This window comes from Odontesthes bonariensis, chromosome 24 (assembly GCF_027942865.1).
Source record: "Odontesthes bonariensis isolate fOdoBon6 chromosome 24, fOdoBon6.hap1, whole genome shotgun sequence".
Lineage (NCBI taxonomy): Eukaryota > Metazoa > Chordata > Actinopteri > Atheriniformes > Atherinopsidae > Odontesthes > Odontesthes bonariensis.
In genome coordinates, this window is record NC_134529.1 from 28,822,573 (window position 1) to 28,846,723 (window position 24,151).

The 24,151-nt window shown below is 40.8% G+C and overlaps 2 protein-coding genes across 5 annotated transcripts in view; one reads left to right on the plus strand and one right to left on the minus strand.

Annotated features, from left to right (window-relative positions):
* The window catches only part of nt5dc1 (5'-nucleotidase domain containing 1), an 89,147-nt gene that overhangs the window by 61,091 nt on the left and 3,905 nt on the right, over window positions 1-24,151 (minus strand). For all 4 annotated transcript variants that reach the window (XR_012768793.1, XR_012768792.1, XM_075458535.1 and 1 more), the window contains exons 3-6: window positions 16,303-16,374; window positions 16,106-16,215; window positions 15,878-15,957; window positions 15,695-15,776 (exon numbers count right to left, since the gene is read on the minus strand). Coding sequence is in view for 2 of the 4 variants with exons in the window: in XM_075458535.1 (XP_075314650.1) it covers window positions 15,695-15,776; window positions 15,878-15,957; window positions 16,106-16,215; window positions 16,303-16,374 (344 nt within the window). In the remaining 2 variants the exon portion in view is untranslated. The remainder of the gene's footprint in view (window positions 1-15,694; window positions 15,777-15,877; window positions 15,958-16,105; window positions 16,216-16,302; window positions 16,375-24,151) is intronic.
* Window positions 9,699-15,611, plus strand: col10a1b (collagen, type X, alpha 1b). The gene is made up of 3 exons (XM_075458534.1): window positions 9,699-9,842; window positions 10,269-10,398; window positions 13,170-15,611. The coding sequence occupies exons 2-3, from the start codon at window positions 10,284-10,286 to the stop codon at window positions 15,023-15,025; spliced, it is 1,971 nt and encodes a 656-aa protein (XP_075314649.1). The 5' UTR covers window positions 9,699-9,842; window positions 10,269-10,283; the 3' UTR covers window positions 15,026-15,611.

The window sequence follows — 24,151 nt, forward strand, 5'->3', positions numbered from 1 at the left end:
GCATACAACAACCCCTCAGTTTGTGAGCATGGCGCTTCTCATTGTAAAACTGCACCAACACAGTGGAAAATGAACTGGGCTAATTATTTTCTCAACCTGTTCAAGGCAGAGGCCACATCATGCAAAAAACAGCTTCACACAAACTATGCCTGTCAAGCCTTTTTCTACTATAAAACAAGTGTCATCTTTGACATCTTTATACTTCCTTACAAAGCAGTACGGAACTGTAGTTTGGGGGGAAATTATCAGAAGTGCTTAATGAATAAAGTTTCAATGAATCTCTATCAAAATGGTAGTAAAAAAAATTTAAAAGTTTACTGGAGATTTGCTTCTCCAGTAAACTGTCATCATTTAACAAAGAGGTGAAATCAGTTTTCATATACACTGTAAACTCGCTCTGTTTATGATGTAGAAATACTGAGCACTTTAAAAACTGCTGAATATGAGGAAAGGGGGAGTCAAAATGAAAAGCTTTGAAGAAAATAATTAGCTTTAAAGTAAGTCATTACCTGCTCCCAAAATAAATCCTAAAATGGGGGCAAAATCTGGCTTTTGTTCACCTCTCAGACGAGACGAGCTTTTCCATAATTTCATAATGACTCCGAAAGAAACCCAAGAAAATTCTAAAAATTGCAGTGAAGGCTTTTGGTTGCTACTCTGAATTACACTTATCCACAGGTTGGTCAAACTTCCAACCATGAGTTTTTGTCTTTGGATCCCTGTAATTGCAGCCAACACACAACCAGGAGGTCCAGGTTCAGTTTTTTCATTCATGAAACTCCAAGTGCCTCTTAGTGGCATATTTGGTTTATTAAAATGTTAAATCCAAGCCACTGCCACTTACAAATTCACTCTATCCTTAGCATCTGCTTTCCACTCTTCCTTGCTGGTTTGTGCTCATCAACCTATAATTATTTCCTTTTCCTCAGGGTCAGACACCCTTAAAGCTCTGGGGCCAGAAGGAGGAAACACATCCCAGAGACAGAAAAATACTAAACAAGGTGTAAAAGGAAAAAATCTGAAATGCATCACCCTGCCAAGAAAAAAACCCCCATCTAATTCAATAATTATACGATTGTTTAACCAGATAAGATTATGTAATGTATAAAAAGTGAGCCATTTCTACATGGTGGAACTGAATAGTTTGAAAATGGAATGAAATGTGCACTTTAATCACATCTGAATTCTCTGATTTAGAGGAGCAGAGTCAAAGAAACTGTAGGTGTTCCTTTCATATGCTGGCTCACCAGAACAAGTGATGGCACACAAAGGCCAAATCATTGACAACTGTGCTGCTGGAGCATCTACTCCAAGGCTTCCAGGCACCAATAATAGTGCTGCGCGCACCAGTGGTGATCCGAAGAAGGAAAAACTATGGACGAGCCACAGCGTGCTGGACTGATGTGTTGGACCAAGACTGGACTCCAGCAGCTCCAGCTTGGAACTTAAATGACTTTAAAGATCATCTTTGCAGCAGCTCGCACAGCTTTGTCCAATCCAAGAATCTTTGCATGGGAGACCTTCCAAAAACAAATATGACTGAAAGGCCAAGGGAGTCATTATTGTACACTACTGTGGAAATTAGACTGATAAAAAGCCTGGCCAACAAATATGCCAATATAAGGCCATTACTGATAAATCCCATAAGTTTATTTCAGCCAGCAGTTAAGAGGAAAGTGCAGAACACAAATGCTAATATGCATCTTTGCTGGATTGTTGGTCTTGGTCTCCATCGTTCACTACATCTAAAACACAGACAGAGCAGCACGACAGCATGGTGAACCCACTCTCTTTTTGCCACTGCTGTCTTTGGCTTTTAGGGGCAAAAGTGACATGCAAGGAAAATAACTGATTTTATGATTATAAACTTGATAATACATAATTCTTAGTCAGAAGACAACTTAAATGGGTGTGCCACATAAAACTTTACAGTCAGCATAGCTGTCCAAAGACATTTGAGGGTCAGGGGAGTCTGTGGAGATCCACTGACTTTGGATTCAGCCTCAAGTGGCACCTGGAGAGACACGCTCTCCTATTTGTTCTGCTCCAGAGGGTGCTGCATCATAGAAGAGAAAAGAAATCATTGAATAAATACCCTCATAACGAATATGTATCAAAAGTTTTGTCATTTGAAAAATTTACTAAATTTGACAATTTACTGGGGAAAAAAAAGGAAAAAATATTTTTGCAAAATGAACATCATGAAGCTGAAATATTTCTTGTATCTCATGAATTAATCCTGTATATGCTGCATGTCCCATTTGAGAGGGTTGTTTCTTTCATATCGAACCTGAAGTGGCACCAATGTGTTCATCGCTGTTTGAATTCTGTCGTCTTGTTGTCTTGTAGAATAAAGTGCATAGAGCAGCTATATTTAGGTACTTGCTATATAAATATAGTCCATTAAACAATTACAGCCAATTAAATAAATTAGCAACAATTTGAGAAAGTAGTTGAGAATAAGGCTGCTTAAAATGACAGGATAAACACCTGGTCAGCTCCAATCTTCAGGAATAGATTATATAAAAGCACTAATACTTGCAATATAAGCTCTAAAAACTGGCACAAGTTGTAAAAAACAACAAAAAGGTTTGCACGGTAGAAGAAATGCTCTTAGGGATATTTGTTCAGCTTTACACAGATAACAAAAGGGAAAACTGTTCCTACAGAAATGTGCAGAAAACAATTCTTTGCAGACAATGTGGAAAGTTCTGTCATCATTAGAGTTTATTTAAAGCCACTGAAGCAACATGAAGTCATTTCTGCTGTGAAGCTGTTTCGAGTCAAAACAATGGTTCCAGCAGACCCTTCCCACCCCGCCGTCAGGAGGTAACACTGAGGAGACTCCATAAATTCTGTGTCAGAAGTGCTTTCATACAGTTCAACTTACCTCATAATTGCATGTTTATGCTCTGTAACTAACTTCTGCCATGCAACGTGTGAATTTACCCCAAAACAGTATGTGGATCTAAGTATTCGTTTACATTAAACCTCACAATGGCCAGATTTAGATTCAGAGGTAATAATTCTGACACAGGAAAAAAGAAAAAAAAGATCCCATTGAAACAAAAAGCAGCCGTGCCTTACTGTGGTCAAAGCCACTTTCATGGTGAGATGCACTGCCATATCTGCAGCGTAGAAACGCCACGCCCACACTACTCTGTCATTTCATTCAAGGAGTTTACCACAGATGCCTACGGCCGGCTGAGCGCTCCTCTGCTGCTGCTGGGATGCTGGGAGTTTAAATGAGACGGTCAGTAGGAAGAAGACAGATATTCGACAGTGGCTGGACCACTCAGGGCTCTTACACACAACTTTGAATTTCCTTCGGGATTAATAAAGTATCTATCTATCAGTTATATGAATATCTATATATTTATTAAGAAAGTCAACAATTCCCCAACTCTGTTTGCTATGGTTGAAAAACTCACAAATCCTCCTAAACAGTCAAACCCAGACTCCACTGAGAAATGCAAACAATTTGCCAATTATTTTAGCCAAAAAAAATCAAAACAATTAGACAAAAAGCTCACGCCACACACCTTTTTTTTTACTGCTCTGTGGAATAAAGTTTTCATTTGGATATCTGCATCAGGGTCATCTCTTCATCATCACCACGCTACACCACTGCTCTGACACTGGACATAATATCATCCGACTTTTTAACAACTGCTTTTATCTCAGTAGAAAGTGATCTCCTACTAATAGTTAACAGCTCACTGGCATCAGGCATTTTCCCCTAGTCACTAAAGACAGCTGCCATTAAGCCACTCCTAAAGAAGAGAACTCTAGACACCTTTATGATGAACAATTACAGACCTGTCTCTAATCTCTGTTTATATACAAGATTATTGAGAAAGTTGTATTTAACCAGCTCAACGACTTTCTGAATGAAAGTGGAAGTCTTGATAACTTTCAATCAGGCTTCAGACGTCATCACAGCACTGAAACAGCTCTGGTCAAAGTGTTAAACGACATCAGGTTGAATACTGATTCTGGTAATGTTTCAGTCCTGGTTCTGTTGGACCTCAGCGCTGCGTTTGATACTGTAGATCACAGAATCCTGTTGCACAGGCTGGAAAACTGGGTTGGACTTTCTGGAGCGGTCCTTAACTGGTTCAGGTCCTACTTAGAAGGCCGGAGTTATTTTGTTACAATTGGCAGCTATGAATCTGAGCGAGTGGCCATGACTTGTGGAGTCCCCCAGGGGTCAATTCTTGGACCTCTTCTGTTTAACTTGTATATGCTCCCTTTGGGTCAGATATTGCAAAACTTTAACATCAATTATCACAGTTGTGCAGACGACACACAACTTTATGTGTCTCTGTCACCATGGCGACTGCAGCCCAGCAGAGTGTCTGGAGGAAGTAAACACCTGGATGAGAGAGAATTTTCTACAATCAAATGAAGACAAAACTGAGATCATTCTGTTTGGTAGCAAAGAGAAGAGGGTCAGCGTTGGGAAATATCTTGAGACTCAGGCCCTTACAATCACTGACCAAGTTCGTAACTAGGTATGTCCCGATCAGATTCTTTTGCCCCGAGTCCGAGTCATTTGATTTTGAGAATCTGCTGATACCAAGTCCCGAATCCGATTCTTCTACAGTCCATTAAAAAAAATGAAGAATGGCGAAGAAAATGTATTATTATTATTTATTTTATTCACTTATTTTATCATTTAACACTTGTAAACAGAGAACTTATGTGAGGTAGCTTGAACAACAAAAGTAATCAAGTAATAAACAAATTCTTCACATTGTAGTTTAGTGCAACAATGTCTAATATAAAAACGAGCAGCAGCTCAACCTGAAATACCTGGCAGGCATATAAACAAATAAGCAAATAAAAGTGCCACAGTGTTCTAAAGTAAGGCCAGTAATGTGCTTTAACTGCACTCCTAATTCTTACTCTCTTCCTTTGGCTTCACAGAAGGAAATGTATGTTTTTCTTGATGAAAACCAACATCTCTACCTTGTCAGGTTTGAGCCTATTCCTTTTCTCATCAAGGATGTTAGCCATGTCCTTGCCACCTCTTGAAATCCCAAGTTTGCAATCGCAACGTTTTTGTCCTCCACTTTAAAATACCTCCACACCGCAGACATTCGGCCCCCAGCTTCAAGCTGCTGCCGTGTTCTGCTTAGCTTTATGGCAGCAAAGTGACGTCATGCCGCATATAAATATAGGCTATATATCCGATCGCTGATCGGGATCAAACGTCCGATACCGATCGAGTCAGAAACCACGTGATCGGATCGGGACATCCCTATTCGTAACCTTAGTGTGTTGATAGACTCAGATCTGACTTTCAGCAGCCACATCAAAGCTGTCACCAAGGCAGCTTTTTACCAACTCAGAAACAGAATTAAAGGTTTTCCCTCCCAAAAAGACCTGGAGAAACTCATCCATGCATTCATCTCCGTGCCTAAATTCCAATACGTTCGATCTTTTAATAAACACAGATTTTAACAAGTCCTCCATCCCAGCATCAGACGCTGCATGTGAGGACTTTGCAGACCACTTCGGAAGTAAGATCAATGCTATTAGATCCAGCCTTTTATCTCAAAATGTTGATTTTAACATTTCTGAAGCATTGTTTTTACCCGAGGAAACACTGGATAGTTTTGTCCTGGTTGATGCCAAGATGCTTAGTCGAGTTTTCTCCCAACTAAACCCAACAACCTGCCTTTTAGATCCCATTCCCACATCGCTTTTAAAGACATTTCATGGTTACTAAGTTACTTTAAATATTGTAACTTGCTCTCTTCAGATGGGTGTTTTCCCATCTGCCTCTAAAACTGCAGTGGTGAGGCCTCTTCTGAAGAAGAGCAATTTAGATCACAAGATCCTTGATAATTACCGACCTCTTGTATCCAACTTACCATTTTTAAGTAAAATTATAGAAAAAGTGTTTTTTTATCCAATTAAATTAGTTTTTTAACAAACACAATATTGTTGAGAAACATCAGTCTGGTTTTAGGAAGAACCACAGTACAGAGACAGCCCTTTTAAAGATTGTAAATGATCTCAGGTGTAACATGGACTCACAGAAGCTTTCAGTCCTGGTGCTGCTGGATCTTAGTGCAGCTTTTGATACAGTAGATCAACACATTTTATTAAACAGACTTAGAAGCCTGGTGGGTGTCTCTGGCACTGTTCTTAAATGGTTTTACTCCTATCTCACAGATCGACAGTTTTTCATAAGTATGGAGACATGCTCCTCAAGAATTCATGAAATCAAGTGTGGGGTTCCCCAAGGATCAATTTTAGGCCCATTGCTTTTTAATCTGTACATGTTGCCACTTGGGGATGTCATCAGGAGGCATGGCATTGGTTTTCACTGTGCTGATAATACACAGCTTTACATCGCCGTGTCTCCTGATGACCTAGAACCAGTTAACGCTTTTTTAAACTGTATTTTAGATATAAAGTCATGGATGGCAGAGAATTTCTCACGGCTCAACCAGGGCAAGACTGAAGTTTTAATTATCGGTCATGAAGACAGGAGAGAGATAATTTTACCAAAACTTTAAATCTTCTCAACGTGTGAAAAATCTGGGTGTTCTTTTTGACTCCGAGCTGGATTTTATCCCACATATTAGAAATGTAACAAAGACAGGATTTTATTATCTTAAAAATATTGCCAGAGTCCGCCCATTTCTCTCTCTTGCCAGCACGGAGGTGCTGATGCATGCTTTTATTTCTAGTAGAATAGATTATTGTAATGCCCGGCTCTCTGGTCTTCCCCAAAAACAGTATTTATTACCTACAATTACTACAGAATTCAGCTGCACGTGTGTTGACAAAGACCAGAGGGCGGAAACACATTGCACCAGTTTTAAAATCGCTGCATATTGGCTCCCCGTGCCTTTCAGGATTGATTTTAAGGTTCTTTTAGTCGTTTATAAATGTCTTAATGGTCTTGGGCCTTCTTATCTATCTCATCTGCTTTTAAATGGTGAGCCCTCGCTGACCCTGAGGTCCTCTGGTACCGGCCTTTTAGTTGTTCCCAAACTTCGAACAAAAACTTATGGTGAGACCTCGTTCCACTATTATGGACCTCGTCTGTGGAACAGCCTGCCAGAGAACCTCAGGGCTGCAGAGACTGTTGATGATTTTAAAAAGAGGCTCAAGACCTACCTTTTTAGTTTAGCTTACAGCTGAATTTTATTTTTATTTTTTTTATTTTTTTATCTATTTATTTAGTTAGTTTATTTTGGTTTAGTTTACTTTTATCTATTCATCCATTACTTATTTATCCAGTGCTTTTCCTCATGGGGATCTTCCACACCGAGGACGATGCCTACTCGGTCTGTTGGGTCATTGCTGTGGGGATCGCCCTGGTTCAGGGTGGCTGGGGATCCTGCACTGCAGCCCTGGCTGTGGTGTGGACGCCGGCCTGCCCTGATCTGGTTGTCGGTGTGATGTTGTGTGTGAGTTTATGCATGAATTGATTTCATTATTGATTTTATGATGTAAAGCACTTTGTGCTGCTTCTTTTTGTATGAAAAGTGCTATATAAATAAAGTTTGATTTGATTTAGATGTGTATATATATATAGTATATATATGTACACACACACACATACATATATCTATGTAGATACAGTGCACAGTGAAAATGAGTACACCCCTGTTGAAAAGTAACATTTTGAACAATATTTTAATACACACACAAGTTATTCCCAAAACGTGCATAGAGTAAGTTTAATACAACATCTGTTGAGCTTACAACAGAAAAGAAAGATCAATAATATAACTTAAATGACCTATTTGTCCATTTTTGTGAAATTATGCTGGTGCAAAAGTGAGTACACCCCTATGTTAAACTCCCTGAGAATGGGCCGTGTTGGCCCGAAATGTCATGAAATGAAAAGGCATTAAAAGGGAGGTCATCGTTGTGTGTTTCATCCTTGCCTTACATTGAAATTTTACATTTTGAGTCTGCACCAGGCTAAAAGAGACGTGTGTGAGATTTGACTGAAATCCTATGGAGAGTATCATGATCTGCTTCAGTAGTCACAGTACATGTTGACAAGCATGTTTCTTTTGGTGAAATTCAGCTTCCTACTGTTGATGGCATCCATACAGCCCCAAACCATGTCACTCCCACTACTATGCTTGACTTTAAGCATGGGGCACTTTTCTTTGTACAAATCACTTTTTACCACCACACAGGCTTGACACCATCGAAAGCAAATTTGTTCATCTTGGTGCCATCAGATCACAGGACATGGTTCCAGCAATCCATATCCTTAGTTTGTTTGTCTCTGATGAGACAATGATAAACAAATTTGCTTTCGATGGTGTCAAGCCTGTGTGGTGGTAAAAAGTGATTTGTACAAAGAAAAGTGCCCCATGCTTAAAGTCAAGCATAGTAGTGGGAGTGACATGGTTTGGGGCTGTATGGATGCCATCAACAGTAGGAAGCTGAATTTCACCAAAAGAAACATGCTTGTCAACATATACTGTGACTACTGAAGCAGATCATGATACTCTCCATAGGATTTCAGTCAAATCTCACACACGTCTCTTTTAGCCTGGTGCAGACTCAAAATATAAAATTTCAACGGCCCATTTTCAGGGAGTTTAACATAGGGGTGTACTCACTTTTGCACCAGCATAATTTCACAAAAATGGACAAATAGGTCATTTAAGTTATATTATTGATCTTTCTTTTCTGTTGTAAGCTGAACAGATGTTGTATTAAACTTACTCTATGCACGTTTTGGGAATAACTTGTGTGTGTATTAAAATATTGTTCAAACTGTTACTTTTCAACAGGGGTGTACTCATTTTCACTGTGCACTGTATATGTATGCGTGTGTGTGTGTTTGAAATTAAATGATGTACTGTTCAGCAGGCTCCTCACAGGATGAAGCAGATGAGCGTCTCAGAACAAAACCTCACTTCTGCCTCCTGGTGTCTGAAAGCTGCATCGTGGATCTCTGCATCTCACCTCAGAACGCTTTACAAACACCAGGACAACACAGAGCAGCCAACACCCTGACAGGCTTTACAATGGGGAATTTGAAACCTAAACACAAATCAACATCAGATTGGTAATGCATCCAAAGCAGTGCATGCTGCCTCAAAGACATTTAAAGCCTATAAATCAAAGTTTAAAAAGAAAAGATTTCCAGCACACAGTAACAGCTTGGTGCAATTTTAGATTTACCCAAAGCTGACTGAAAATAGTAGCTTTGCCCTGCACAGAGTTAAATATTGTCAAACTTACAGTCATTACTGTTCCAGAAAAACAACCTGCAACAAGCCACATGGTCAATAACCTGACATTTTTAGACAAAACACCTATGTTTGCTATTAAGAATCAGGAAACTGAAATTGGGAGTGCACCAGTCATCCTTAGAAAAAAAAAAGTTACAAATGAAAGATGTTTCTGATCTGCACCGCCACTATCCCCTGGTTCAACTATAGACCCCCCATGAGACTAATCAACACAATATCAGTGAAAATGTCACCCAGAAGGAGAGGGAATGGGAGGAATCCCCTCCCTGCTGCTCGACACAGACACAGAGAACCAGATGGAGAAAGGGGAGACAGGGAGAGAAGGGAGGACCATCACTCTGAAGAGACAGGCGTCCTTGGGACATAGCACCCATCATTAAAGATGACATCAGAGCAGGGAGGGCCTTCATGCGACGTAGATCCTCCATGATGCTGGAGACCAGCTCAGTATAAATACCTTAAGCCCAGTGCCCTGTGAAGCAGCAGCTGCCACTCAGACAGGCAGACAGACCCAACAACTAAGGATATACGAGCACCGTGCTGGGACAGCAGCCTCCCGACTCCCCCTACTGTTTCTTTGGAGCGTAAACCTTCACGGTAAGTTGGTTGTTGCCTGTTTTCAGTGAAGTACATGAGGGGAAACTCCAGGCTACAGTCTGGCTCTGAATCAGGGAGGGGGGGTTTGGGGTTCAGGGTCGGGGGTTGCAGGTATAACAAGTGCTATGGTACATATACAAAAGCTGAGGTTACACTGGGAGAGACATTGTGCTTGTGACTGTTTAGCTGAAGAAATATACTTGAAGAGCAGGTTGTCCTCATTGTGAGAGAATTTGAAAAACAAAAAAAATGGAAATTCATGAAGTTTAGGAGCTAAAACATTTTGGCCGCTACTTTAGGCTTTTTGAAAAGTTCCAAAGTTTTCAGTCATGACTGCTTGTGGAGTGACACGAAACAAAGATCTCATACTACATGTGATTATATAATAATATCATACCTTCTTCTCATTAATCATCATTTTTGAAGGTTTAGCTTCACAAGATGGACTTGAGGGTAACAAGCGTTCTACTCGTCCTCCTGGCTTTGGCTGAGGCGACCCCTGAGAGGTACTATTCACCAAAGGTGCCCAAGGCTCCCTACCCCGTCAAGAGCCACGGTGAGTCCGTGTTTTTCACATCAATTATTACAGTGCAGTGGTTGTGTGGGAGGCTATGCTGCAATCAGCAAGATGGTTAAAATAAGACTAATAGTTTCATCTTTAGTATAACTATCAAAATAAGTCAAAGTTATTGTCATTTCAAATGTTGTGCTGCAAAACTGCATCAACTCCACTCTCCATAAGGTAGTTTTTTTTAACAGCTGAAACAAATATAAGACAAATGAAACTGCTAGAAAACCACAGCTAATGCTTGGCCAATTCTTTGTTGCATGTTTTTGACTTTTTAACAGAAAATGGAAGTGGTCAAAAACAGAGCGAGTAGTTCTGAGGATGTCAAATCAAAGTTGCTGGGGTGTTGTGAGGTTGCTTCTCTCCACTTCTGCTGCCTACTTAAGGCATAAAACATCGAACACAAATTAAATCATATGGACAGTCTACAGGGGACCAGAGAAACTAGGAGAAAGTCACTGTGCTGGATTATTTCTGCAAATCAAAACCATAATGTTAAATCCTTAATCCTGATAACCTGCACGAAGCCTGAAAACAGCTGTTTTTTGTTGCTTCTTTTACAGACTACAAACTTCTCAAATAGCCGAAAATTCAGATCATTGACTCAACATTATTATCATCATTACCCTAACCACTACGTAATATGCTTTGTCAAACACCCAGTTGAACCACGGGCTCTTACGTGTCAGTAAATGAAAGCTGTAAAGCATTAAGTGCTATCAAGCAGGGCCACTGAACTGCTGTGTATGTGTAGAATTGTGCATCGGTGGGGTGTAGCTGGAGAAAAGTTCTTGTGTAGTGGATAAATAACGGTTGATCCTGAAAGCCATCAATACCGCATGAGTCATAATAACAAAAAGTATCAAAGAAGTGGTCATGATGTCACTGCAAGGAGAATCTAAGAAAATGTCATGTTATACTCCAAACAGAAAATGACTGAATTTCTGCATTCAGCTGTAAAGAATTTTTCTGTTTTGTACTGAATAGGTTCTGATGCCTTCATCCCTCTATATGAATTTAGAATGCAAATAAAAACAATGGGAGCTCATAACTGACAAACATCCAAAACAGATGCTGGTAGGACGTTGCAGGCACACCCTCACCAACTGCTATGTGGCACCAAAATCCCACCACACAATTAGAGAGAAAAATGAACTAAACAGGAGCTGCAGAAAAATGCTCTCACAAGTTCAAACAGTGAATCTAACAAAGAAGCCACAGCAAATTTACTGGAGCCTCACTCTGCAGAGCAGACTGTGAAGTGAGACTTTCCACTGTAAAACTAAAAGAAGAACAATCTGTGACTAAATTACCAATCAAGACTGAGACAGTGGGGCTGCTTACTCAAGCAACTTAACACTGCATGCATATGTGTACGACAATGAATATTCAGAAAGTTCAGAACCAAGGTCACTGTGGACAGCACTGTCACCTTCAGTAAGTGGTGTTACTGGCTGCCAAAAGGTCCAGTTCTGGCACAAACATCCTCTGTGGGATGCAGGCTCAGCCCTTATGTGGCAGGAAAATGACAGCCTTGTCAGTGGTTTCAACACATTTCAAGAGAGGCAAGTACTGTTGTGCCTGACTTATGAATCCTTCTTCCCTTCCAGCAATTTTCATTTATAGAGAAATGTAGCAGTTCTCATTAAAAAAAAAAAAATTGGAGATTTCTAGATGCTTAATCCCATTTTAGCATTAGAGCGAACATTGGTCAATTTAACAGGTCATTGCAAGAAAACAACTTTTGCCTAGTTAAATTTTACACATTTATAGGCTAAGCTAACCAGTTACAAAGCAGTCCAATACATCAAGTGGCAATATAAATGTTCTGTTTGTGAGAAAGCCCTCACTGATTAAATCTAATTAAATAAAAATAAATATATAAAATCAAGGATAAAAACACTTGGGTACCCCCATGAACTATGGCTTACAGGGGACAAGCAACTTTATTTTTCATCATTTCCCATATCTTAGACTCCTCATGTGCATTACTGCCAAATGCTATACAGGGAAGAACATTTTCAAATAGCAGAGGACAGTGAGCATTCACTTTTACATTTCTTTGATAGGAAATGGTCTTTATTCTGACTTTGTGAAAAGTACACATCAGTACACAATACCCTCCAGAAACTAATATTATATGCCACTCCAGTGCATATACATGCACCAATGTAACCTTTCCTTTATACGCTACACAATAAGGAAATGAATGCATCAAGGTGATGTTGACGGTGGAAAGTACTAACTATACATTCACCGCAGAGCAGGAAAGAAAATCAAGGAAGAAGGCACGTTAGCTGGTGTGCTGGTTACTGCACCAGCAGACATCCATTTGGTGAGAATGTCACTTCAGATCACAATTCCTGTGAAGAGTAAGGGAGACTGCTAGCAGCGAAACCCCCACCACAATCACAGAGAGCAGTGTTTTAAGTCGGGTTGGGACGGAGTAGAACACCAACGCTCGGGTTATTCAAGGATCAAGCATTTTACATATTACACTGAAAAGTCACGAGCTGATTCAAATGAAGTTACTTCTGGAAAATAAAATGGCTTCAGTTTGTTAATACCTTGGCCAGAACTCATGATGCAGCTTTTTTGCATTACACATTGTGACACAGAACATCAGCCTAATAGTTCAATAATTCCAATTCTAGACATCAAACTGAAGTAAGGATAAGTAACTGAGATACATTTGACAATATGACGTATATATTTTTACCTGAATAATTCCATCACATACTGCGTTTTGTATTCCCTAGCTGTTGCAGGGCCACCAGGTCCTGCGGGTCCTCCAGGTGAGCAAGGACCAATGGGACCACCTGGACATCCTGGAGAAAAGGGTATTGGACACACAGGAGCACGGGGCCCTCCAGGAGCTCCAGGAACCCCAGGCCACTCTCAAATGGGTAAACCTGGTACCCCAGGTGGTCCCGGAAAACCGGGTAGCCCAGGGCTTGCTGGGGAGAGAGGTGCACCTGGTGCAAGTGGACCAATGGGTCCTAGAGGTGCACCTGGTACACCTGGAACCCCTGGACCTGCTGGACATTCTGCTGTAGGAAAACCTGGACCAGGTGGGATCCCTGGTGCAATGGGTCCAAGAGGAGAGCCTGGTTTGAAGGGGCATCCTGGTATCCCCGGTATCCCTGGTCCCATGGGAGAAAAAGGCATTGGAGTTCCTGGGGTCCAAGGACCATCAGGCCCATCTGGACCAATGGGCCCATCTGGTATGCCAGGAAAACCAGGGATTGGCAAGCCTGGTGCCACCGGATATCCTGGGGAACCTGGTAAGTCTGGCATGCCAGGAAGAGATGGAGCTCAAGGGCCAATGGGTCTGCCAGGACAGAAGGGTCACACTGGGCCTCCCGGCGTAGGAGCACCAGGAAAACCAGGCCAGAATGGTACCCCAGGTACGCCTGGACCTATGGGTGTCAAAGGTCCCCAGGGTCCTGCTGGTCAGTCAGGCTCCCCTGGCATGCCAGGTGTTGGCAAAACTGGTGAACCAGGAATACCAGGAAGCAGAGGATCCCCTGGTACTCCAGGAACGACTGGTCAAAAAGGAGAGCCGGGCCCAACTGGATTTACTGGTCAGCCAGGTGCTTCTGGTCCTATTGGCCCAGCTGGTCCACAGGGTGCAAGAGGATTTCAGGGTGAGGGAGGTCCAGTGGGACCCAAAGGTGATATTGGTATGGTAGGTGCACCAGGCCCGAGAGGATCCAAGGGTGAGCAGGGAGCTCAGGGTTTCACTGGAAAACCAGGTACTCCTGGGGCAGTAGGTCCTCCAGGAGTATCAGGTCATAATGGTGCTCAAGGTCCAAAAGGTTCACAAGGCAATGCAGGTTCCCCAGGCTCTCCTGGTGTAAATGGTGCCCCTGGACTAAAAGGACACACAGGTTCTCCTGGAGCACCAGGTAAAAGTGGTGAATCTGGAAGGCCAGGACCTATGGGACCCGTTGGTCCCCCTGGTTCATCAGGTCCCGCAGGACACAAGGGCCACCCAGGTCTTCCAGGTCCACCAGGTCCAGCTGGCCAGACAGCCAAAGGAATTTCTGGTCCTCAAGGTGCCCCTGGATTTCCAGGTGAGAGAGGCCAAGATGGTCTCCCCGGGCCGGCTGGTCCACCTGGTCAACCAGGTCCACCAGGACAGGTGGTCTACCACCATGAAAAGAGCATGCCAATGAAGTCCCATGAGGTTGTGATGCCTCATGAGATGATGAAGGCCCCTATGTCTGCCTTTAGTGCTGTGCTGACCGTGGCTTATCCCCCAGCTGGAACCCCTATTCAGTTCAGCCAGATTCTGTACAATGGGGAGCAACATTATGACCCCAGCAGTGGTGTGTTTACCTGCCAAATCCCAGGCCTTTACTATTTCAGCTTTCATATGCATGTGAACGGTGCCAATGCATTGGTGGCCCTCTATAAAAATGAGGCACCAGTTGTTTTCATCTATGATGAGTACAACCAGGGTTTCCTGGACCAGATGTCAGGCAGTGCTGTTCTTATGCTGCATACAGGTGACCGTGTCTTCATTCAGGTCCCTGATGAGGAGAGCAACGGTATATTTGCTGCAGATAATGTGCACTGTACTTTCTCTGGGTTCTTAATTGCCTCAACGTGATTTTGAAAATCCCAATAAATCTCAAAACCATAAAAAACATTGAACAACTCAGAGGAGTAGATCAGTTTGCAACATTCTAAAATAGGATTGTAAATTGGTTTTTTACAACTTTTACAAGTTTAACTGCCTCATTAAAATCTTCAAAGGTCCTCAATTTGCTAACAAATTACTAGATTAACTGACATGTATATGCTACCAAAATTTTTAGCGCTCACATTAATACCTGTCCCCTGTTCACCTTGTGTCATAGCAATTTTAACCTACATGGAAATATAATGGAAGATATCTTAAGTGGTGCTCTACAACTGCCTGGAACATTTACAGCATGTTTTTTTTTCTATTTGTGTTTTTATAAAATGTCTGTTCTTAAAGGATGTTCCTGTAATATACATACAAAAGATAGGCATGATTGTTGTAATATATTAAGAGATCAACACATTTTCAAAAGCACTTTGACCAGCAAAAAAACGATATTATGAGAAATTAAAAACGTTTTTTTTTTTTTTTAACTATGTCCCTTTGGATGTGTTAAGTTATGTACCACTTACTGACCATAACATGGAATAAAAGTTTGACTTTGAAAAAATGTTTTGGCCTGTTGAGTTCATTTTGCTCTTTAATAAAAGACAAAATATTTAAAAGTGTGCATGTTTGGAAGGAAATATATACCTTTAAATGCAGATGTGTTGTAATTGTGGTCGATGGCAGCCACCATGTCTTTCCAAAAATCAGAGTTCACTTCATTCCCTCGCTGTCGAAAAAAGAAAAGGTAATGTGTAATAAAGGTCATCATTTCAGTCTTCCTGTAGAAAACATAAACAATTAATATGAAAGCCAAAAGTAATCCATTACCTTGTGCAACATGTCCACAACTCTTCCACAGAGCAGAGCCCCTGGTAGATCAAAGTAATTGTCATAGAAATAGTATTTTGCTGTGAAAAGAAAACAACAATACATCTATTAAACACATTTAAAGGTGAAGGTAAAGGTGAAAAATTATTAAAAAAAATACACATAATTGCACATAAGAACCAACAGCATACCATTCTTAGGTAATACACATGGATGATAACACCATACCAGATCTTGTGAAGGAGGTACTGAGGCTGTTGAAGTGCTTCCACTCCCGTTTTGGGCCATAGTGTTTGATGATTTCTTCTGTACTAAGGTCATTGGATCCATGTGTTGCTCTAGTTGAGGAAAGAATAAAACATGATCAATCTATGATCACTTTTTCAAGATCTATGACCTCGATGTTTTAGCAGGAAAAAGCTTACCGTAAGACAGTTCCATCCTCAGCTAACTTCACAAGGTTTCCATCCTCCAGATCCACAACTAACCCTTTAAAACTGGATACAAAAGTCAGGGTGTTAATTAATAACACCCAATAACACGCTGTGTCTGGGCCACTGCATTTTTACCTGCATTACATTCAAAAACCAGAAAACAAATGGCACAAAGATTTGTTCGCCATGTGACAAAAACTTAGTTTAGCACATTATTTCAATGGAGGGACATTAACAGTCTAGGATCAGCAAAAGAAACAAATCTTTTTTTAAAGTTGTGGTTGATTTAGCAAACTAGGGCCCTTCTGGTATGCAAATATACATTCAATATAAACACAAGAAACTTGTGCTAAAGAAAATAAAAATAAAAAATAAAAATAAAATAAAGGACCAGACTCAGTGAATAATTCCCTACACTCCCTATTATATAGATCAGTGAGCAGTGCTGACCAACATATCATTGGGGTCATCAGGTGGGAATATATATATACATATATATACACATATATAAAAAGACACATAGAAATATGAATGTAGTCCTTTGTGTATCAAAGTCCAAAGTCTTTCTCCATTCTCCTTTTTAAATTATACCATTAAGAAGCCTAAAAACAGTCAAGTCTGGGATGCAGGGTGATATCAGAATGTGAATACTACGGTAATTCTACCTGTATACGAGTTGGGCAATGGCCACTAATTCAAGACAAGCAAAAGTACCAACATGTCTGTACTGTGACTGATGAAGTGTGGGTTGGTACACAAAGATTTCATTGTAAACACTGTGTAGTGGCAATTGTTTGTCACATCAAACATCCTTTGACATGTGCCACTACTGGACTGGGGTTGGGTTTCGTACACAGGCAAAGAAAAGAAGTCCAATGTCCAATACCTGAAACTGCGTTTTGAAGGTTTATTTTCCAGTTGGCAAGCAAATGATACAGGTACCACATTCCTTTGTTCTCTGCTGCTTCTCCTACTCTGGTAAAAAACCATAGCTCCACCCCAATCCATCCTGGTCCAATACCAGTGCCTATTTTTATAGGGAATGGACCCACAGTTATTCTGCCCAATGCAAAACAAATAAACAAAAAACAAACAATTATTAATCTTCAAATAAACTCTGTAAATAACCCCCCAAAATATAAAGTAACCCAAGAATAAATATAAACAAAATTCAAAGTAAAGAAAGATAAGGAATAAATAGCTCCAACACTCCGGCCCCTAATTGTGAACACAATCACAATTACTTTAAAGAAAAGGAGCTATTCCCTCAAACATATCCTTCATTCTTGCTGGTGATGTTACTTCTTCAAGATGATGCTTCCAATAGCAAAATAAGTTTAGTCACAGGTCTTTCCAAAACACTGGTCTTTGTTTGTAGTCTCACAGAACGCACCAAGCCCTTTGCATCCTGGTTTACACTTAAGACTTTAGCCATCATCCATGATCCTCTTAGAGCTGTAGAGTCTGCAATTAAGACAACATCTCCAGGAATGAGACATCTTTTAGTTCTTGTCCATTTTTGTCTTTCCTGCAACAGAGGTAAGTACTCAGAAAGCCATCTTTTCCAGAACAGCTCTGCCATATACTGTACTTGTTTCCACCTTTTTCTGACATGAAGATCCTTTTGGTCGAACAGTCCTGGTGGCAAAACTGGTTTGTTTTTTAACAACAACAAATGGTTAGGTGTGAGTGCTTCAAGATCATTTGAGTCATCTGAAACTTTGGTAATGGGTCTGTCGTTTAATATGGCTTCGATTTCACAAAATATTGTTTGAAGTCCTTCATCATCTAAAACTTGTTCTTTAAGAACTGAGACTAAAATACTTCTTATGGAACGAATTAGACGCTCCCAAACTCCACCTTGGTGAGAGGCTGCTGGGATGTTAAAGTTCCATTTGATTCCATTCTGAACTAAAGCATTCTGAATTTTAGCATGGTTCAGCTCAGCCAAATTCTTTCAGCTCACGATTTGCACCAACAAAATTTGTGGCATTATCAGATCTGATGGTAGAAACTGGACCTCTTCTACAGATGAATCTCCGGATTGCATTTATACAGGAATCTGTATCGAGGGTATATGCAATTTCCAGATGTACTGCACGGCTGGTGAAACAAGTAAAAAGAACTCCATACCTTTTAAGGAGACTTCGTCCTCTTTTGACACTTATAGGACCAAAATAATCCACTCCAACGTTTGTGAAGGGAGCGGTGTCTGGCAGGACTCTTTCTTCTGGCAGATCTGCCATCCTTTGTTCAATAAACTTTCCTCTGTTGCGTTTAATAATAGCCTTTTCTGCCTTGTCCAAGTCTTCTGGTGTCAGATTTTCTTTCTTCAGAGTGATCTTAAACCCTTCCATTTGCTTTTCCATTTCTTTCTTTGGATTTTCCAGATTCATTTTACTCAGGCATGCAGCAGCCAACTCTTTCCTCTTTTGTCGCAGCAACACCAGGATGTTTTTCAGTTTTAAAAACCAGGCAACAGAGGTTTTAAGCTTAGTCCAAGATGAAAAGTATTGAATCAGATCATTCGTAGCATTTTGTGATTCCTTCACAATAACACTCACTGTTAGGCCCCTTTTGACCTCTGGGTCGTCTACAGGAATTGCATGGTGATCCTCATCCAGTTTGGGCCATTCTTCTTCTGACCTGTGGAGAAATTCTGGTCCATTTATCCATCTCCTGGATTTGAGGAACTTCTCAGCTCCCATGCCTCTGGATGCATCATCTGCAGGGTTGTACTTTGAGGGAATATGTCTCCACTGGTTTACATCTGTAGCTTCTCGTATGACAGAAATTCTGTTTGCGACAAAGGTGTGAAATCTTCTGGTTTCATTAGAGATGTATTTTAGTACTGTTGTACTATCAGTCCAGAAAACAGGTTTCTCCATCTTTATTTGCAGCTCCTTTTGCAGTAGTTTGTTCACTCGGACAGCAAGAACTGCAGCTGTCAGTTCCAGCCTGGGGATTGTAGTTTGCTTAAGAGGTGCAACTCTAGCTTTTCCTAGGATGAAAGCAACATGTGAGATGTTATTCTTTTCCAGTTTTAAATACGACACTGTTCCGTATCCATCTTGACTTGCATCACAGAAATGATGAAGTTGTGCTTTGTCTGACTTTATGATGCAACTTGGTTTGATGCAACGTTTCACTTTAAATCTTGAAATCAGCTGGAGATCCTCCAGCCAATCACACCACTGCTTCGAGAGAGAATGGGGAATTACTTCATCCCATTTCAAATTTTGTCGACAAAGTTCTTGAAGTAACAGCTTAGCTGGCATACAGAAGGGAGCCAGGATTCCCAAAGGATCATACAGTGAGCCAACCACAGACAAAATGCCCCTTCTGGTTTGAGGGCGGTTCTGCACAGAGGTTTTGAACTTGAACTCGTCTGTTTCGATGCACCACTGTAAACCCAATGCTCTCTCAATTGGAAGTTGATCTGTGTCCAAATCCAGATTCTTGATTTCCTTTGCTCTCCTTTCCTCTGGAATTGTCATGAGCACTGTACGACTGTTGCAGACCCATTTTGAAAGCGTGAATCCTCCTTTAGAACAGATATCGGTCAGCCTCTTCACCATGTGCACTGCATCTTCTTCTGTAGAGACAGATTTTAAGCAGTCATCCACATAAAAATTATTTTTGACTGTATCAACCACTTCAGCTGGAAACTGTTGTGCATTATCATCAGCAGTTCTTTGCAGAGCATAATTTGCACAACTTGGCGAAGACACAGCTCCAAACAAATGCACTTTCATCCTGAACTCCTGTGCAGGCTTTGAAGTGTCACCATGGTGCCACCACATGAAACGGAGAAAGTTGACATGCTTTTCAGAGACATAAACTTGGTGAAACATGGCATCAATGTCGGCCATTAGTGCAACAGGCTCTTTTCTAAATCGGATGAGAACTCCAATAAGAGAGTTTGTGAGATCAGGTCCCTGTAGAAGCTGGCTGTTCAATGATGCTCCTTTGTAAGTTGATCCACAATCAAATACAACTCTCAACTTGCCTTTTGTGCGATGATGCACTCCATGATGAGGAATGTACCAGATCTTTCCATCATCTTTCAGTGGCTCATCTGCTGGTACAACTTCCGCATATCCTTGTTGCACCATGTTGTTTACACATGCAGTGTATTCCTCCTTGTAGTGAGAGTCCTTTTCAAATCTCCTCCTGAGGCTCTGGAGGCGCTGTTCTGCAACACAGATGTTATTAGGTAGGCTGACACTTTCACTCCTGAAAGGTAAGTCAATTTGATAATGGTTTCCAACAAGTTTTGTTGAGCTACGAACAATGTTCATGAAGTGTAGATCCTCTCTGGACATTTCAGTTTTCTCCTCTAATCTTTCATTAAAGTCATGATTGTATTGTTTAACCAGCATTTCTTTAAGATGCTCAACAGAGATCCTATTGGCTGTTACAGCAGTGCAGAGGGTTTTGTTTCTGCTGTTACTCACAGTACTCACAGTGCGCAAGGGACCATTTATGACCCAGCCTACTTTGGTCTTTACAGCATAGGGCCCACCATCCACACTGTTTATCACCTCCCAGGGCTCTAAAACGTTTGAGGCATCAGTTCCTATCAGCAGTTCCACATCTGCATTAATGTTGTGAAGCTTAATAGGTTTTAGATAAGGCCACTGATCAATATCCTTTTGCTGAGGAATATTCACGGTAGAAACTGGCATGGTACTTTGAGTTAAAACATCTGGCAGCTCCATGAAGTCATTCGTTTCCAAACCAGCGACTTCCAAACCAGACAAAACTTGTACATTAACGATCTTATTTTGACTCATTGTTCTCAGCAGAATATTTGTCCTTTTTCCCTTTAGCTTCAGTCTTTTTGCCAGGGTTTCTGTACAAAATGTACCTGAACTTCCTGGATCAAGAAATGCATAAGTTTGTACAACTTCATTGCTCTTTTGGCTTTTAACTTTAACTGCAACAATAGAAAAAACAGCATCATCATCATGACCGGCCCCAATATGCCCACATGTCTGAGTAGTTGCAGTTGAGAAGTTGATATGAGATCTTGTTGTCTGTTGGATTTGTTCTGAAGAGGCTCCTGGCTCCTTTTGCTCTATATGAAGAACCTGTGGGTGCCTTTGGTGACACACGTTGCAATCCAAACGACTCCTGCAGTCTTTGCTTGTGTGGCCAACTTTCAGACAACCAAAACAAATCCCCTTTTGCTTAATGAAGGTCAACTTATCCCGATGCATTTTAGCTTTGAACTGCATACAGTTTTCCAATGAATGATTTCTTTTTAAACAAAACAAACAGCTCTGTTGAACTGGGAATTTGGTCTTGTTTTCAGCTAATTGAGTTTTGGCTCCTGGAACTGTGCTGACATTAGTGGCAAAACTGCTTCCTTTTTTACTTTGCTTGGTGGAACTTGAAACTTTAGAGTTGCTCCCACGTTGTGAGTCTTGAATGTTTCCAAACACTGGATGTGATGCTATTTTCACTTGTTTTGTTATAAAGGCAACCAGATCAGTGAATAATGCTCTGTGACCATTTTGCTCTTGCAGCTCATAAGCTTCAACTCTCCATTTTTCCCTTAATTTGTATGGAAGTTTCAAAACAATCATTCTCATGTTTGAGGGTAAATCCAACTCTTTCATGTTAACAATTTGTTGTGTTAGATTTGAACATCCTTGAAGGAAAAGAGAAAATGACTGAAGACTTTCCACATCATCGCCTTTAATTGGTGTCCAACTCATAATCTTCTCCATATATGCAGAAGCAATTTTGTTTTCATTCCCAAAATGTTCTTCGAGAAGATCTTTGGCTGTGGAATAACCTTGCTCAGGAGGTAAGTGCTGACAACTATGCACCAAATCTTTAGGCTGTCCCCTGGTGAACTGCTCTAAAAAGTGCAAACAGTCGCTCCCGCTATCGGTTTTAGCTTCCACTCCGTTTTCAAAGGCATTCATAAATGATCTATACTGTAGAGGGTCCCCATCAAACACAGGGATGTTTCTGACTGGAAGAACAGACGATAAGTTTTGTTTAACAAGTAAGGCTGTGATGTCATTTTGTCTTTGCATGACGTTCACAATATCACAATTCTCAGTCAAAGGGGGAGTTTGAGTCTGTATTTGCTGTATTGCTTGGGCTGAAGCATCCATTCTTGCCACCATCTTATCCATCTGAGGCCGTTTCTGCCTTTGTTTTGGTCTGACGACAGGTGACTCCGATATCTGAGGTTTTGCAACAGCGTGAACTCTTCCCTTTGGAGCAAACGCATCAGCGCGGGGGTTTAACTGGAGCGTGTCCTTTTCTTGGCCTCTTTCAAAATAAGAGTTCATGCCGTCAGATTGTTTAGAACCAGCAACTGACTTTATTTGTAAAACGTGAAGTTTTGCATTAGTTGCTGCCAACTCTGTTTCCAAAGCTAATTTTTCCTTTTCTTTTCTCAGTTTTTCCTTTTTGTTACTCAGTATTTCCTCTTGAGCTTCAATCAAATGTTTTTTATTCAATGCAGCGAATCGCTCCATGAGCGCTGCCTTTTCGGCCGCAGCTCTAATGCGAGCAGAAGAGGTGGATGAAGCCCGAGACTGCTGTGAAGAAGCTTTTGAACGTGGCTTTACACTGGAAATATTAGAGACACTGTCCTCAGGATTTATTTCATCCAGATCTGCATCAACTTGATCATCATCAACATTGGTTTTCTGTTCAGTGTACGGATCGCCTGCTTTCTGCAACCAAATCTTTACATTGTCCATAAAATCAGAAAATGCTGTCACCTTGGACTGAAAATACAATGTTTGTCTTTTCACTTCCTCTTCTGGCAATGGCAAACTCAAAAAGGATTCATGTAACTCGGTTGCGTCTTGAGTGCAATTAATAAACTTGGCAAAGTGAGAAGACACTTCCTTGACATTTTCTTGTGTCTTCATTAACGCGGATATTTTCTCCATGAACTTTGAAGCTTGTTTACATTTCAAACTCCGCTTTTCTTGACATGTTTTCATATAAAGCTCCAAACCTTTTGGTGTGAATTTGATGCTTCTTTTCTCTTGTGACAGCTGATCATGAGTGTCATCATCTTGTTTGCTCTTTACATCGGACATCTTTAGCGATCTTTTGAATTATCTGAATCATTCCAAAACTGTACAATCGACTGAGAACACACAGCAAAAAGCAGAAGGAGATCAATTCTTGATAACAAACATTTCCTGATGCGCTTCGGCACACGTCTTGATCCAATTACGATTCAATTTGACACATCAAAACTCATCCCATCAGTCTTTTGCAGTGAAATAATGTCTTTAAACTCCAATAGTTTCACCGTTTTCCTTTACAGCTTGCACAATATTGCCACATACCAGTTTTGATGAATGAGTGACGTGTTGATCTAGGCCTGACGCACCAAGTCATTTGATTTCTTCATAAGAGGCTCCAATAGCTTTGTCGGAAGGTATTCCTTAAGATCCATACATCCAACAGGTCCATATATCCAATAGGTCCAATGATGAGGGATTATTCCTTTGTGGTCCAGGGGCAGGTTTTTTACTTTATGTAGTGGCAATTGTTTGTCACATCAAACATCCTTTGACATGTGCCACTACTGGACTGGGGTTGGGTTTCGTACACAGGCAAAGAAAAGAAGTCCAATGTCCAATACCTGAAACTGCGTTTTGAAGGTTTATTTTCCAGTTGGCAAGCAAATGATACAGGTACCACATTCCTTTGTTCTCTGCTGCTTCTCCTACTCTGGTAAAAAACCATAGCTCCACCCCAATCCATCCTGGTCCAATACCAGTGCCTATTTTTATAGGGAATGGACCCACAGTTATTCTGCCCAATGCAAAACAAATAAACAAAAAACAAACAA